Genomic DNA, 15,793 nt, shown 5'->3' with positions numbered 1-15,793 from the left:
GAGCACCCCCAGGTGTGGCTCCAGGGGGCTGCTCTGACACAGGAAGGCGTTTGGGAGCTGCTGGGCTTCCTCTGACACCAATCCAGTGCCCCTTGAGCCCCGAACTTTGGGAGCAGCGGCCTCTAAACCAGGAGGGGAATCCCTTTGCCTGCTGATGGGGTGTTTTTCTGCTGTTACAAAGGCACTGGGTCACAGAAAGCACAGCAGTGCCTGCTCCTGCTGCCCTCAGAGGCACTGCAGACAGCGGGGTGCGGCAGAGGAGCAGCTTCCCCACTCTGGGGTTGTGCTGTTAAATCTCATTTCAGAGCCACATCATGTGTCAGCTCCTGAGTTATAACTCAGGCAGCCTCTCCCACTGCCAAGTTCCCATGCTCTTTGTTTGGAATATCCGTGATTTTGTGTGGTTGGGCTTAAAGAACTTCTGCTGTCTCTCCCAGGTTCCTCTGATGCTGGAACCTGCCAGAATCCTCCTGGCTCTGAGCCACTTCCAGAGGGGGTGAAAGGGAAGGGGGGAGGACTGTGTTTTGAAGAAACATTGTTCTTTTTTTGGTTTTGGGGGTGGTTTGTGGTTTTTGAAGGAACTGGAAAACTGTTTAAATCAGAAATTGAATCAACTTTGCTGTTAACTTTGGTCATGGATCTTGAAAATGTCTCTTTCCTGCGAAATCCCAGTGGCTTTTTGGAGTTCAGCACCCCTGGGCTGTACTTACAAATTGATCCAAGCGGTGACTGGGTGCTGAAGGGTTCTACAACACCTCCAAAACACGTTATGGGCTGATTTCCATTTAAAACCAGCCTGGGCTGGGTGCCTCCATCACCTGGATCTTTGTCCAGCCCCTCTCCCCACCTCCAAACCTCTGTAAGTTTTGAATGCCGGAGTCTCTCCAGACCAGTTCTGCATTCCAGGCTTGGCACCAGCCCTGGACCAAGTCCACTGTGGAGGCAGAGCAGAGAAGGGTCCTGGAGGCTTCTCCATTCCCTCGCTGCTCAGGGTGGGGCTCCAGGAGTCCCTGGAGGCTGAAATCAGGCTGGCTCTGCTGGTTTGCACTGGGGGGAGCCAGGGCTGGGCGAGCAGGGATTTCCCTGCCAGCCTCTGGGGCTGCCGTGCTCCGTCTCACAAGCAGAATGGCTTTGGCGCGTCTGAGCTCCCCTCCATCAGCTCCTAAACACTTGACAGAAAGGTCACGGACATGTGGAGATAACGAGGGACCCTGTGAGTTAGGAGCAAGGAATAACAGCGTTTAGGGCTGGCTGGAGACTTCAGTGTTCAACATCAGGCTTGGGGAAAAGTAGGAGTGATATTTCCTTCTGACCTTTCGGAAAAGCTCCAGACTGCGGGAGCGGGAGCTGCGGCTGCGGGGCCGAACGGGGCCGCCCCGGGGGCTCTGTCCCCTCGAAGGAGCCACCCCGGGCTCTGTCCCCTCGAAGGAGCCGCCCCGGGGGGCTCTGTCCCCTCGAAGGAGCCGCTCCGGGGGCTCTGTCCCCTCGAAGGAGCCGCCCCGGGGGCTCTGTCCCCTCGAAGGAGCCGCCCCGGGGGGCTCTGTCCCCTCGAAGGAGCCGCTCCGGGGGCTCTGTCCCCTCGAAGGAGCCGCTCCGGGGGCTCTGTCCCCTCGAAGGAGCCGCTCCGGGGGCTCTGTCCCCTCGAAGGAGCCGCTCCGGGGGCTCTGTCCCCTCGAAGGAGCCGCCCCGGGGGCTCTGTCCCCTCGAAGGAGCCGCTCCGGGGGCTCTGTCCCCTCGAAGGAGCCGCTCCGGGGGCTCTGTCCCCTCGAAGGAGCCGCCCCGGGCTCTGTCCCCTCGAAGGAGCCGCCCCGGGGGCTCTGTCCCCTCGAAGGAGCCGCTCCGGGGGCTCTGTCCCCTCGAAGGAGCCGCCCCGGGCTCTGTCCCCTCGAAGGAGCCGCTCCGGGGGCTCTGTCCCCTCGAAGGAGCCGCTCCGGGGGCTCTGTCCCCTCGAAGGAGCCGCCCCGGGGGGCTCTGTCCCCTCGAAGGAGCCGCCCCGGGGGCTCTGTCCCCTCGAAGGAGCCGCCCCGGGGGCTCTGTCCCCTCGAAGGAGCCGCTCCGGGGGCTCTGTCCCCTCGAAGGAGCCACCCCGGGCTCTGTCCCCTCGAAGGAGCCCCCGGGGGCTCTGTCCCCTCATCCCGAGCTGCCGGTGGCCTTTTCCTGTGCGGGACCCGCCTGGGGACATTCCGGGCTGTGCAGAGCTGCCCAGGGAAGGTGGTGGCACAGGGGGTGGCAGAGCAGCGGGGCAAGGTTGGGGTGCCGGGGCAGAGCCCTGAGGTGACCCGGGCTGGAGGAATTGGGACTGGGGAGGGCTGGAGAAATGCGTTCCTTGCTGAGAACCTGCGGGCAGCATGTCCGGGGCAGTCCGAGCACTCACCGGCGCCTTTTAATCTCCTTTTCTGCCCTCCGGAGCTCCCAGCAGGAGCTGGGCACCCGCTGCGGGGGATGGGGGGGGGGGCTCTGCCCCTGCGGGGGTCACGGGCAGGAACTCGGGGTGCGGGAGACACCTCCGGAGCCGCCTGTGGCTGGCGGCCGTGCGAGCCGGGCCGGCAGCTGCTGTGCTCTGCAGCAGAGGTCACTGTGCGGCCGGGAGAGCCCCGCGATGCGGGAGGGATGCGGGATGAGGAAGGGACGTGGGATGCGGGGCCGGGAGAGCCGCAGGATGCGGGAGGGATGCGGGACTGGGAGGGCCCCGCGATGCGGGATGCAGAGGCGCATCCCTGGGATGCGGGACTGGGAGAGCTCCGGGGTGCGGGAGGGATGCGGGATGAGGAAGGGACATGGGATGCGGGGCCGGGAGAGCCGCGGGACTGGGAGGGCCCTGGGATGCGGGAGGGATGCGGGATGCAGAGCCGGGAGAGCCCTGGGATGCGGGACTGGGAGAGCTCCGGGATGCGGGATGAGGAAGGGATGTGGGATGCAGGGCCGGGAGAGCCGCAGGATGCGGGAGGGATGCGGGATGAGGAAGGGACGTGGGATGTGGGGCCGGGAGAGCCCCGCGATGCGGGAGGGATGCGGGACTGGGAGGGCCCCGGGATGCGGGATGCAGAGCCGGGAGAGCCCTGGGATGCGGGACTGGGAGAGCTCGGGGATGCGGGAGGGATGCGGGATGAGGAAGGGACGTGGGATGCGGGGCCGGGAGAGCCGCGGGACTGGGAGGGCCCCGGGATGCGGGATGCAGAGCCGGGAGAGCCCTGGGATGCGGGACTGGGAGAGCTCCGGGATGCGGGATGAGGAAGGGATGCGGGATGCGGGGCCGGGAGAGCCGCAGGATGCGGGACTGGGAGGGATGTGGGATGCGGGGCTGCCGATGATGCAGGGGACGGGTCCCTCCTGCTCCCCGCATCCCCCGCCCGCTCTCCAGAGCCGCATCCCGGCGGGAGCTGATGGGACAGAGGGAGGCGGCCTCCCTCCGCGCCGGGGGGAGCTGGAGCGAAATTCCAGCAGGGAATTAGGGACGTTCACCAGGGAGCTGGTGAGCGGCCAGGGCTGCGCTGAAGGCCCCGGGCAGGGCTGGAGCTCTGGCGTCAGCGAAGTTGATCCAAACTTCCCGAAGTTGCAAAAGTCCCCGTGGGTTTATCCCTTCCTGCCCCGAGGATGGAAAACCTCCCCGTTTTTAGGGAGCAAGGGTGAGGGGAAGGCTCTTTGGGGTATGAGGTGCTGTGAGCTGGACACGGTGCTGGAGGGGCTCAGCGTAAACAGCATCTTACAGGCACCCAAACCTTCCATTATTTGCTATTATTGGTTATTTATCTCTTTGCTGGGAAAGCACCGGAGAGGGAGATGGATAATGGAAAGGTTAAGCAGCAAATTGCTGTGCTTCTGCCTGGCCAGAGAGCACAGGGCACAGCCTTCCCAACCTGTAATACCCCCTCCTAATGGGCAAGGAAAATTATTTTGGCTTCCGCTAAAGGGCAATTTTCTGATCAGCTCTCATTTTCTCAGTAGAGAAGAGAGAACAAAAGGAGAGAAATATATATATATATATATGTATTAAAAAAAAAAAAAGGAGGAAGAAAGAAAGAAACACTTATGCTTTAATGGAAGCTCATTTTTGTAAAGTACCCTCATGGCCCCTGTGGGCCCGTGGAATTAAGCGCTGTCATTCAGAGCTGAAAGCGGAGCCATCCAGTTTGCAGACACCTGTCATAATTAAACTAATGGCTCTGAAAATGTGCCTTGATATTAAATCTATCTTCCACCGAGGAGCAGGGCTGATTAAAACCGCTGCTTGACAGTTAATGATGAACCTCTCGCTCGCTGCGCTCCGCGACTGGAACAGACCGGTTCAGCCCCCTCCCCTTGGAGAGCCCTTCCTGCATCCCCCCCTCCCACCCCACCTGGGGGCTTCTCCCCCCACCCTGCCCCACGCAGGGCAGCCCTGAGGCTCTGGGGAGTGTTGGCGTTTGCCACAGCCCTGGGAGAGGAGGCATCACCAGGAATGTGCCAGTGTGAGCCCCAGGCTCACTGCGGGCTGCTGCTGCTCTGGGGAATGCTGCCTCACACTTCTCTGCCCAGAAAAGGGGCCCAGGCTGGGCCTGGGGCAGCGCTCAGAGAGCTCCTTCCCAGGGCTGCTCCTGGGTGCTTGGTGTCGGGATGTGGATCTGCCTCGCTCCAGGATTATTGACTCCTGCTCCTTCCCCCGAGGACGTCGGAGCCAATTTCCTCTGACATCACAGCTGGTTGCCAGGGCAATGGGTTTGCTGTTCCAAAAGCAGGAGTATTACGGAACAGAGAGAGTTCTTAGGGAGCAGAGTCAGTGTTCACTTGGAAATGCATCCAGCAGCCACTTTGTCCCTCCCAGTCCTTCCCCGGGTCCAGGCCGTGTCTCCCTTTTCCTTTTCCTCTTCCTGCTGACCTCATCGAGGACAAAAGCGAGGCAAACCATGAGGGTGCAAGTCCCCCGTGCCCCACAGGGGATTGGTTTTGGCTCTCAGTGATCAGAGGTACAAAACTCCCCCGGTAAACCCCGGCCCCATCAGACACAGCGCCGGTAATGAGTGCGGCACAAACGCTGCGAAGTGCAGAGAAGCAGTAGCAAGTATTTAAATTTTTTATTCTTATTATTGTTGTTGTTGTTTGGAGGTCTCTGGATGCTTTCATTCCCCTGCTCTGCAATGGAGATAACAAACCTGCCTTGTCTGGGATTTTTAAGGGGTTTTAAGGGGCCATGAGGGTTGAATTTGGGGTATTGCCCTGGGCAGGTAACCCCTGTTTGTGAGCAGGGGATGTGCTGGAAGAGTGAGGGGCCCTTTAATCAATAAGCAGATCAAAAAATAGATGAAAATAGAGATGAAAGGGCCGGCTTGTGGGAGCTGGCTGTGCCAGGAGCAGCCCTTTCCCTGTCATTAGCTTCCTTACCCAGCCCGATGCCATCGCTGCCACAACAGCAATTACCAGGAGATTAGGCAGCATTAAGCACTCTTTAATTTGACACATTGCAATGATCTCCATTCAGCCTTTCTGCTCGAATAACTCTCCATAAATATTTTGCGAGGCTACCAAAATAAACAGAGGCTGGGCTGTTTGCACAGCTGCGATCTGGCAGGGCCCAGGGGGCAGAGCCGAGGGTGGCACCGGGGGCTGGAGGGCACTGAGTGGTCAGCTGGGTGTGAGAGAGCTTTAGGGGTTGGGAAAATACCTCTGCAAAGCAAAAGGAAAAATTATAACTGTAATATATGCCCTGCACCGATGGCAATTTAATAGGGAACATTTTTTAAACAACAACCCAATAAAGAGAGATGGGTATTTATGCAAGAAGTGGCTGCATTAGAAGAAATAATAATTACACTGGAGTTGTGTTCTCTCCCCTTTTTTTTCTTCTTTTTTTTTTGTGTGTGTACTATTAGCCTAGACATTATTCATTAAGTAATGCAATGGAAAACCACTGTTAATACAGCAATAAATCCCACAGGGCCCCATTGCTTCTGAGATAGGATCATTTGGTAATTACAGTGCATTAGAAGTTCAATATTCTTTCATTTTTTTCCCCCCTCGGCTCCTCGCCTGGGTGAGGGGTGGGCTGTGCCAGGAGGGTTCCTGGGAATGCTCCGTGTCCCTGCTCTGGGGACAGGGAAGCCGGGACAGTGACGCTCTCAGGGGCCCGAGGGCCACGGTGGGACACCGGGGATCTGAGCTGGAGTTTCCAGCCCTCTCTGCGGGCAGCATCTCCCCGCCAAGTGAGGAACAGGGCCAGGAGGGGTGGCTGGGACAGGGTAGGGAGCGCTGGTGTGCCCCACGTTGGGCGCCAGTCTGTGAGCAGCGCTGGACGGTCGGGACGGGTGGAGACGAGAGATCTCTGCAGTCAGGTCTTGGAATACGCGGTTTATTGCAAAGGGCGTGGGTGTGGGGCCCTGCTTGGAGCTTCCAACCGCAGCTCAGAGCAGGGGCTGGGAGAAATAGTGAGAGAGAGAGAGAGCGAGCTAGCGGGGGCGGGAGAGGATGCCAAGAGAGCGTCCGGACCCCCGGGCACACCTTATCAGGGGGCTTCAAAGTGGGCACGGAACAAGACTTGGGCCAGTGGGATTACAGATACCTGATGCTTCAGGGCAGGGTTACAGGTGTGGGATGAACCACACATTTTGAGGGGTGAGACAGAGCATTCCACGTGACCCTTGGAGCTGTCTGTAGGTAGAGGGCATTGTTTAATCAAAGGGGGGGATTGCCTCCAGCTGTACTATTGTTTTTCTAGTTTTTTATTAACCAAGGTTTGGTATCTCAAAGCTTGTTCTCATTTCAATCTCCTTTATAGTTTCTGTATTTTCCAAATCTTTTGCCAGGCAATCATATTTATAAGGCTTTCCTGTTTCATCTTCCCCAACAGCACAGAGCTGGGAGAGCCAGGGGCAGGGCAGGGGAGTCAGGGAGGGTTATTGGTGAGATCTGGGTAAGATAACAGCTGCTCACAGGGAATGACGGCAGAGGGCCACAGACAGAGCTGGGAGCTCAGCTCACCCGAACCCAGGAGCTCTCAGAGCAGCTGGGGAGGTGTGACATCACGGGTGATGTCATGTCACGGGTGGTGTGACATCACAGGTGGTGTCATGGGTGACATCACAGGTGATGTGATGTCACAGGTGGTGTGATGTCACGGGTGACATCATGTCCTGTGAGATCAGGCTGTGCTGTGGCTGAGCAGCCTCTGGGTTTTTCCTGAAGTGCTGTGGGAATGCACCCATGGCAAAATATCCTTTCCCCCACGCCTCCCCCCGGTGTCATTTCTCACTTTGAGGTCTCATTTTCCCCTTGCCCAGAAGGTTTCCCAGCTCCTCACACCTCCCAGCTCGCTAAATTGCGAGACTACTTCAGGCCTTGGGAGTTTCATTTTTTTCCTCTTCTCAATTGCTCAGGGCCAGTGCTTGAAATTAAACTCTCTCTCCAAGTGATGCAAATCAGATAAGAGAAGGCAAACGAGCCCCGTGTGTTCATCTGCAGAATCCTGTTCTGCTGAAACTCCTTCTGTTCCCTTCTGATCTTAGACAGATGTAAATCAAGAGGACTTATTTTAAACCAGTGTCAGCAGGAAAAAGCTCAGCAGAAATAACAGAACCCCCAGGTCCCGTGTGTTTATCACTCTTTGAGGTAAAATAAACTTTCAGTTGGAGACCCCTCCAACATTGTGCAGGCTCTGGTGCAGCTCCCAGTGACCCAGGGGCACTGGGAACTGGTCTGTGCTGCTGGGGGTGTGGTGCAGACTGGGAGGGGATGGACAGAGCATAAAAAGGCGGCTTTGGGGAGATTTCCACCCTGTGGCTTGGAGCTGAGTGGATGCATTTCACCCAGGACGTGGCAGCCTTGCCGTGGAGGGCTGGCAGTTCACCCTGCCAGGCTCTGCCAGTCCCTCCCAGCCTGGGCTCACCCCAAGGTGGGAGCCACACTGGCCCTCACTGCTGGAAGCCTTGGGCTGGCCCAGTTTGGGAAGCCCAGCTCAGACTGGCCGCAGGAAGGGAATTCAGGGAGCTCAGATCATGGAGCAAAACAGAAATCTGCAGCAAGAACCAAGCCACCACGTTGAGGAGGAGGAGGAGCAGGGGATTGGAACAGCCTGATCCTTACAGGCCCTTCCAGCCCCAACCTTCCCTGATTCTGTGCCTCGCCCACCCCACGGGTCACTCTGGCACAGGGACACCCAGGACAGCAGCCCCTGGGGATGCCCGTGGCACAGAGCTGTGGCCATGGCACTGCTTCCAGAGCAGCAGCACAAAGGAGGAGAAGAAAGGGGAAAAAAAACCACAAGTAAATAAAAAGAAGCCCATTTGCAAGTATTGTAAGGAATGCGTGTTCTCATACGTGCTGCTATTAAGTCCGTTCGTATCATATCAGCAAACATCATGTCAGCTTGGAGAGGTTCCTACTTATTTCTTTTTCCCTGTGAAATGTTTTTCAATGCCTGAGCGAATCAAAATGAATGTAAATGAGGTTTATTAAGTCAGCCCCACACGGCGCTGCATTGTCGGCGTTTGTAGGCTGTGACAGGTTAGTTATTGCAGCTTGAAGGGAATGTCACAGGCACAGCAGTCTGCAGAGGGAACTTTTTAAAAGAATAGTAATAATAATAACAACAACAACAGCTCAGGACTCTGCCTGGCTCTCTGGGAAGTCGTTCTGCAGGGAGATGGGGGCTCTGCAGGGCTCTGGGCTGGAGAGGGGCTGTGCTGTGCCCAGGTGCCAGCCTGGCTGTGCTGGGGCAGCTCAGGGCTCCAGAGCCCTTTCCTCTCCTGGTCCCACACAGCAGCGATCCCCAGGACAGCTGGAACACATCCCTTTGTGGATGTAACCCCGCTGAGCTGTCTCAGCCTTGCTGGTCTTCACCGAGCCAGGCTCGTTATTTTTAGTGAATTACTTGGGCCTTGTCTGTGCTGCAGAAAAACAACTGGTAGGGGTAGTGTTAATGTAGTTATTTATTTAGATTTAAAATAGCAGAGACGCCCATCCGAGGTTCTGGGTGCTAATTGTACAATAAATTCCCATTTATTATGCACTCAGCTTCGTTAATGCCCTCGTTTCCCTCGGAGCAGCCCCACCTCGCTGTCCTGCAGGAGCTCCCTGCTGAGCTGTGGCACCTGGGACAGGCCAGCAAACCCCGGGTACCTCTGACCAGGGGGAACTGGGCTTCAGGAGCTGCGAGGGAATGGCCAGGATCCCTCAGGGGATGCCCTCGGTGGGATCTTCCCATCTCCTGGGAGGACTCCCCCGATGTCTCCTGTCCCTGTCCCCTCCAGGGCCGTGTCCCTTTGTGCCCCTGCCCGGGGGCCTGCAGTGCTCAGCGGGTTTGGGCTGGCTCCTTCCCTTTCTGCTGAGTCCCCTCCAGCTCTCTCTGCAGGGACATCCTTTCCCTGGGAGCAGCAGGGAGGGTGGCGTGTCCCAGCCAGCCTCAGGTGGCCCCGGTGTGGCACTGCCAGCCCTCCCTCGGCTGGCCCCGGTGCTGCCAAACCCCAGCGAGATGCCAGTTCTGTCCCCAGGGGCACGGACAGCCCCAGCCCTGTCCTGGGGACACGTCCAGCAGCGCTGGCCCAAAACTGAGCCAGCACAGCTCAGAATCCACCCAGGCCAGCCCAGAGGGGACAGAGACCTCCTGGGGGTGTCCCTGACAAGGGGACACGGGGACCAGGCAGTGCCAGGGCCTCGTGGTCCATCCGGGCAGAGGGAGCTGCAGCCTGGCACAAACCTGGGCAGATTTTGCAGATTTATCCCTCCTTTAAAGCCTCTCCAAATCACTAAACCATTTCACAGGGGCGGAGGAAAACATCAATTACAATTACAGTGAAAAAGTCTTTCAAGGCAGAGCTGGGTAGAGACAATGCAATGATCCGTTTGTCGTTTTTCACCTGGTGCTTCATAATATTATGGTCTGTCTCCTCCCCACCCATCATCTCTGCCCCCATCCCAAGCTGTCTCTGAGATTTTGGTGTTTCCTGGCTGAAGGAGACAGAAATCTCTGCACACACAGTGGTGTTGGTACCGTCAGTGAGATCCAAACCAGGACACAAAACAAGATTTTTCCTCTCTGGAAAATTCATGGAGTGCTTTGCACACAGATGTGCCTCTGTCTCTGCCTCCTCATCCTGTGGTACTCAGAGAAAAAATCAAAACTGTTGCTTTTTCCTCCTGTAGTATGATGGGCAGCAGCTTGTATAAAACACAATGAAATCAATAATTGAACACAGCCTAAAAGTTGGGCAGAAGGATTCAGCGTGGCCTAAATGAAGGAAAATGACTCCAAAACTTCTATCATAAATATGTGAAATATTTTACTGCTGTGTGAGATAAATGCAGCACTTGGGTGATGCCCTTTCCAGCCCCCTTAAAAACAAGGATCTGTCCAAACCAAGCAGCCCCCAGCCTGCCCAGGCTCTGCTGCTCCAGGGACACTCGTGAATTGTCTGTGCCTGCAGCACCTCCCCGAGACCCAGGGGCAGCTGGCAGTGCTGGATTTGGGGCACAGGGACAGAAGGGCAGGGAAGAACTCAAAATTCCAGGGATGGAATTTGGGCCGGGCCTGGCACTGGCATGTGGGGCCAGCCCTGGCTCCCTGCATCCTCGGTGGCTGCAGTCCTGAGAGAGCAAATCAATTTATCTCCTAATTAGTTAATTGGAGAGGGGAGAAGTGCCCACTGGCTCTGACTGCTCTCTGCAGGGCTCTCGTGCCAGGAGAGGGGGGCTGGGGGGGCACGGAGCCGTGGGGATGGGCACAGGGGGGCTGAGGGGTCCTGGCAATGCTGGGAAATCCCTTTGCTCCGGTGGGAGCTGGGGGCTCGGGGAGGACAGGCTGGGCAGCGAGGGCCCAGCGCTCGCAGTGGGAATTTGGGGAGCCCTGGTGAGAAGGAGACTGGGAACGGGCAGGGGCCGTGCTTGGGAGCAGATGAATGTGTTTGGGAGCGGCTGTGCCCCCACAGAGCCCTGGGCTGTCGGGGGCCCTGTCCTGCTGGGTGACCCGAGTGGGACCTCCCTGGCCACCCCCAGAGCCCCATCAGGCAGCTCCCGGGATGAAGGACTCCTCTTCCTCTCCTTGCCCAAGGCAGAGCGGGGAGGAAGGGGCTCCCAGCAGTCAGTCTGGGCTTTGTGCCCGGAGGAGGCACATCCCAGCCCCGGGGGAGCAGGGCTGGCAGAGCAGCCAGGGTGCCAGGGCAAAGGTGGGGCTGGATTTTCCAGCCTTGTGCTTTTGCCTTCAAATCCCGGCCAGCTGCCACATTAACTGGCGTGACTTCTTGTCTGTAGCAGCACATAATGCAGCTCGAATGATGTAACTCACTGTGATGCCAGAATTTATAGGAGAAGACACTGCTTGCCGAGGTCAGGCTGGTATCTGATTTAAGCTGGCAGCAGGAGCAGCAGTGTTTCTGCAAACCTACACCAGGGCTCTCCAGCAAATCACATTACTCTGAAAGACTTTGGCGGGCCCCTCATGCAGACAGCTCTTCAAAGCCGGGGACATCAATTAGGCTGGAGTGCATCAAACCCACGCAGGGCGCTCCGGGAGCCGGCTCGCGCTAACTCCAAAAGCACTTCCAATCAGAGATCGTTTTTTGGGTGGCTTTTTTTTTTTTTTTTTCTTTTTAAATGAGCAGAAGGATTCTAGATAAACTCGATAAGGGCTGGAATCAAAACAGGATCCTAGAGCCAAAAGTGGAGTGACAGCTACTCGGGGTAGTGAAATCGCTGACAGCTCCTGAGCAGACAGAGAGGAGCACGATCAAACGCGCGGGGCTGTCACCTCCATCCCATCCCCGCCACACAGACACGTCCCAGCGAGGGAGCAGTGCCAGGCGCTGGGACAGAGAGCCCGAGGAGCAGCCCTGAGGGGTGTGGAGCTCAGGGTGTGGGGCTGGGGGGCCCAGGATTGTCTGAGGCACCGAGGAGCCGAGCCGGGTTGGTTCTGCTGCTGCAGAAGCGCTCCCGAGGTGACACAGACACAGAGGCAAGCCAAAAGAGCCTCGCTGTGGAGGAAAAGATCAAAAAGGCCCCTGAGCAGAGAGCAGTTCTTGACCAACGCGTGGGAAATGAGGCAGTGAATGAGTAAAAGCCCCGAGCTCAGAGCTGGATGTGGCCCTGTCATTCTGGTTTAGCTCTGGTTACTCGGTGTATTGGTGGTACCTGTGGTTTTCTTGGGAGCTGAACACTTCAAACACTTCAAAAATCAGGTTGCAGGTTGGACAGGGCTTGGAGCAGCCTGGGCTAGTGGAGGGTAACCCTGTCCTTGGGAGGGAGTGGAATGGGCTGAGCTTTAATGCCCCTCCCAACCCAAACCATCTGTGACTCCATGATTCTCCTTCCCAAGGCAAGCAGAAATTCAGGAATGCGATGGACAGCAGCGTTTCAGCTCCTCTGGTTTTCCAAGACCTGGTGCAGTGCTGGGGTTTGAGCTCCAGTCGGTCTCTGGGATCAGCTCTGGAGAGAATCCAGAATTCCTGTGCTGCACCTGAAGCTCCGTTTGCACCTTTGAATGAAGTGCAGGTTTTTAAGCAGTGGTTAAGGTCTCACCAAACAGCTCGAAAGGATCATTTAGAGCAATAATGCGCTGGGACATGAAATAAAGTCGCTGGTGGTGACATCAGTAATGCACAGAATAATAAAAGCTGTGCTGCTGCTGGGAGCCCGTGGTCAGCTTGCACGTGCCAGCGGGGCAGGAAGGAGCGAGAAACCTGGGGAAGGTTTTCCAATCACTCCAGCCACCACCTCTAATTCTTTTCCTAAAGTATAAAATCATTCTTCCCTGATCTCACTTGTGGTCAGGGCTGGCTACGGGCCCATCACTCACGGCGGTGATTTGGTTCAGCAGGTGTTGCTGGGGCCATCGCTCATTCCGGGCTAATCTGCTGGCGGCTGTCAGGGGTTATGGAGTATTTATTGAGTTTGTGTCAGCTCCAGATGACCAATAGCCAGCAGCCGCTGGATGCCCATTGACACTGATGATATTGCTGAATTAAACTAGGTGATGTATACAGAACTTGCTTAGAGCTAGTAATGAAGCTGGGAACCATTTGAAACACAATACAGGGCCCCCAGCGCTCCGGGCTTTGCTCTCTACCTTTTAAATAAAAAATTATTATTATTTTCTTTGGACGCCAAAGGAGAAGCCATGAATCGAGCTCCCCTGAAATATTTAGAGAGAAAAATAGAGTAACCCAATGGAAATGAAAATCATCTTTATATTCTGCAGATTTACTGCCTGCTAGTTGGGCAGTGACTGAGGAATTTCTCAGCTGCTTTTTAGAAAAGGCATCATGGGGGAAGGAGAAGCAGGGAGGATGATGAACTGGTTATTGATTCTGCTTCAAGGATCCTTTAAAAGGTTTTGCTGAGCACCTTCAAATCTCATTGACGTGGGCTGAGCGCAGGCCAGGGTCTGGCTGTGTCAGCTGGGCTGCAGGCTGGGAGCTGCACCCCTGTCCCTGCGGTCCCCAGCGGGGCTGGGAGCAGTCGGGGGCACCGAGTGCTCCCAGCAGCTCGCCCTGGGTGTGGCTGGGAGGGGAAAGTCCCCCCAAAAGGCCGGGTGGGCCAGGCAGGACAAGTCTCCCTCTAGCAGGAGGCAGAGGCTGGGCTGAGGATCAGGAGCAGGATGGGGTTTGGGATGGCCCCAAGGCCCCGGCAGAGCAGGGCTGGAGGATGTCCCTGAACACCCCTGAGCAGCCCCAGCCTCCCCCGAGCCTCCCCCTTGCCACGGGGATGGAGCCAGGCTCGGGTTGGTGATCAGAGCAGGCTGCTGCTGAGTTCTCCTGCTCAGAGCACCAAGGTTAATTTGGGGATGGGGTCAGCCTGCGTGGGGCTGGTTCTGCTCAGAGCACCAAGGTTAATTTGGGGATGGGGTCAGCCTGCGTGGGGCTGGCTCTGCTCAGAGCACCAAGGTTAATTTGGGGATGGGGTCAGCCTGCGTGGGGCTGGCTCTGCTCAGAGCACCAAGGTTAATTTGGGGATGGGGTCAGCCTGCATGGGGCTGGCTCTGCTCAGAGCACCAAGGTTAATTTGGGGATGGGGTCAGCCTGCGTGGGGCTGGCTCTGCTCAGAGCACCAGGGTTCATTTGGGGGGCTGTGTGGGGCTGGTTCTGCTCAGAGCACCAGGGTTCATTTGGGGGGCTGTGTGGGGCTGGTTCTGCTCAGGGAATCAGAGTTAATTTGGGGATGGGGTCAGCCTGCATGGGGCTGGTTCTGCTCAGAGCACCAAGGTTAATTTGGGGGGCTGTGTGGGGCTGGTTCTGCTCAGAGAATCAGAGTTAATTTGGGGATGGGGTCAGCCTGCGTGGGGCTGGTTCTGCTCAGGGCTGGCTCTGCTCAGAACACCAGGGTTAATCTGGGGGGCACTCAGCCTGCGTGGGGCTGGCAGAGCTGCTGGCTGGCCCCATGCTGGAGCAGGAGCAGTCAGAGCTGTGACCTTGGCAGGGCCGGGGCAGACTGCAGCCGTGATGGAGTGCCGGGAGGAGGCTCTGGAGCTGCCGTGTGTGAATACCTGTTTACATGTGGGATAATGGATGGGCAGCCGCTGCCTGCAGGCTGTAACTCACTCCGGGGATGCTGGGACCGGGTGACACCATAAACCAGGCAGCAGAGAGCAGGAGCAGCTCGGCCCCGCCGGGATTTACAGCCGGGGCTCGCTCCCTGGCCGCCTCATCTCTTGGCTTTTATTGCACACGCTGCACGGGGAAATTATTATTGTAAAAATTTGTTTAAAGGAGCTCGGTAAACTCTCTTTGATCTGACAATTTCACCTGAAAATCTTCCTGTTCCTGTGGCTGGAGGAGAGGGTGTTTGGCACATAAATCATCAGTAGGCTCAACTGCATCCAAGTGCATGCTGTGATCGTGGGAGAGAGTTCTCACTTTGATTTTACCTCGGGATATGGACCCCAGGGTGGGGAGAAGCAGGGGACAGAGCTGAGTAACCTCAGCGTGGGTGGCCTGTGTCCCACGGAGCCCAGCAGGGCCGTGGGGACCCTGTGAGACCCGGTCTGGGCTCGCGTTTGCCCGACTCCCAGAGCCAGGCCAGGGCAGAGAGGGGCTCCAGGCTCTCCCTTCAGCACCCAACCCTGCACAGGCAGGCCCTGAGCCCCCCAGAACCGGGCTGGTGCTGCTGACTCCAGTGCCAAGGGGGGCTGGCAGGGCTGGGGAGAGAGCAGAACAGGTCACCTCGTTCTTCTGGCAGGAGAATGGGTGCTGATGACTGCTCGGAGCTGCTGCTCCTCCTGATGAATAATCTTCCTGCAATCTCTTCTGAAAAGCCTGGCTCAGGATTAGGGCTGAAAGCTCGATTTGATTAAAAGAGTCAGGAGCAAATTAGGAGCCACTCGGTGCTTAGTCTTGCCACTTCTTATAACAGGGCCCCAGATGAAAATATTTCAGTGCTATTTGCTCTTCTTTAGTGTCTCTCTCCCAGGGGCTGCCAGGAGCTCTCCCAGCCCATCTCCCCGAGCTCGGCCTGCCCAGGTGGGCACAGGGACCCGGGCTCAGCCACTCTGTGCCTCAGCCTGGCCCCGTGACCTTGGCTGGGCTCTGCCTCTCTGCTGGCTGTGCTAAACAGGAGATAATATTTCTCTATTTCCTGCAGTGTAATGTGAAAATAAATCAGGTGAGAGCGGTGGCTGCTGGAGGAGTCTGGGAGCCAATGCCCTCCCGAGGTTCAGCTCTAGACCTGGGGCAGATTCTCAGGAGTTTTTTGCAGATAAAAAGCCAGTGCCTGCCTCCCACCCTACGATTTGCCATTCCTTGGCACGCAGAGCTGCAGATCCTGATGCCCTGAGCGTGTTCCCCTTGCTGGAAAGCAGGAGGGGACTCCTCCCCTTGCTGACTAATTGTCCAAAGCCACC

The 15,793-nt window shown here is 57.1% G+C and overlaps 1 protein-coding gene across 1 annotated transcript; it reads right to left on the bottom strand.

Annotated features, from left to right (window-relative positions):
* Positions 1 to 1,241: 1,241 nt before the first annotated feature.
* On the bottom strand, positions 1,242 to 3,369 carry LOC128800820 (basic proline-rich protein-like). The gene is made up of 2 exons (XM_053966263.1): positions 2,477 to 3,369; positions 1,242 to 2,157 (listed from the first exon to the last, which is right to left on the bottom strand). The coding sequence occupies exons 1-2, from the start codon at positions 3,367 to 3,369 to the stop codon at positions 1,242 to 1,244; spliced, it is 1,809 nt and encodes a 602-aa protein (XP_053822238.1).
* Positions 3,370 to 15,793: the final 12,424 nt, after the last annotated feature.

The sequence above is a fragment of the Vidua chalybeata genome, chromosome 28 (assembly GCF_026979565.1).
Source record: "Vidua chalybeata isolate OUT-0048 chromosome 28, bVidCha1 merged haplotype, whole genome shotgun sequence".
NCBI classification, from domain to species: domain Eukaryota; kingdom Metazoa; phylum Chordata; class Aves; order Passeriformes; family Viduidae; genus Vidua; species Vidua chalybeata.
This window is presented reverse-complemented; position numbering and strand designations above follow the sequence as displayed.

Excerpts from the sequence above, each read along its gene's own strand:
- LOC128800820 (XM_053966263.1), bottom strand. The coding sequence starts at position 3,369 with ATGCGGCTCTGGAGAGCGGGCGGGGGATGCGGGGAGCAGGAGGGACCC. Across the intron at positions 2,158-2,476 it reads CGCACCCCGAGTTCCTGCCC|GAAAAGGCCACCGGCAGCTC; the intron begins GTGACCCCCGCA and ends GGTCCCGCACAG.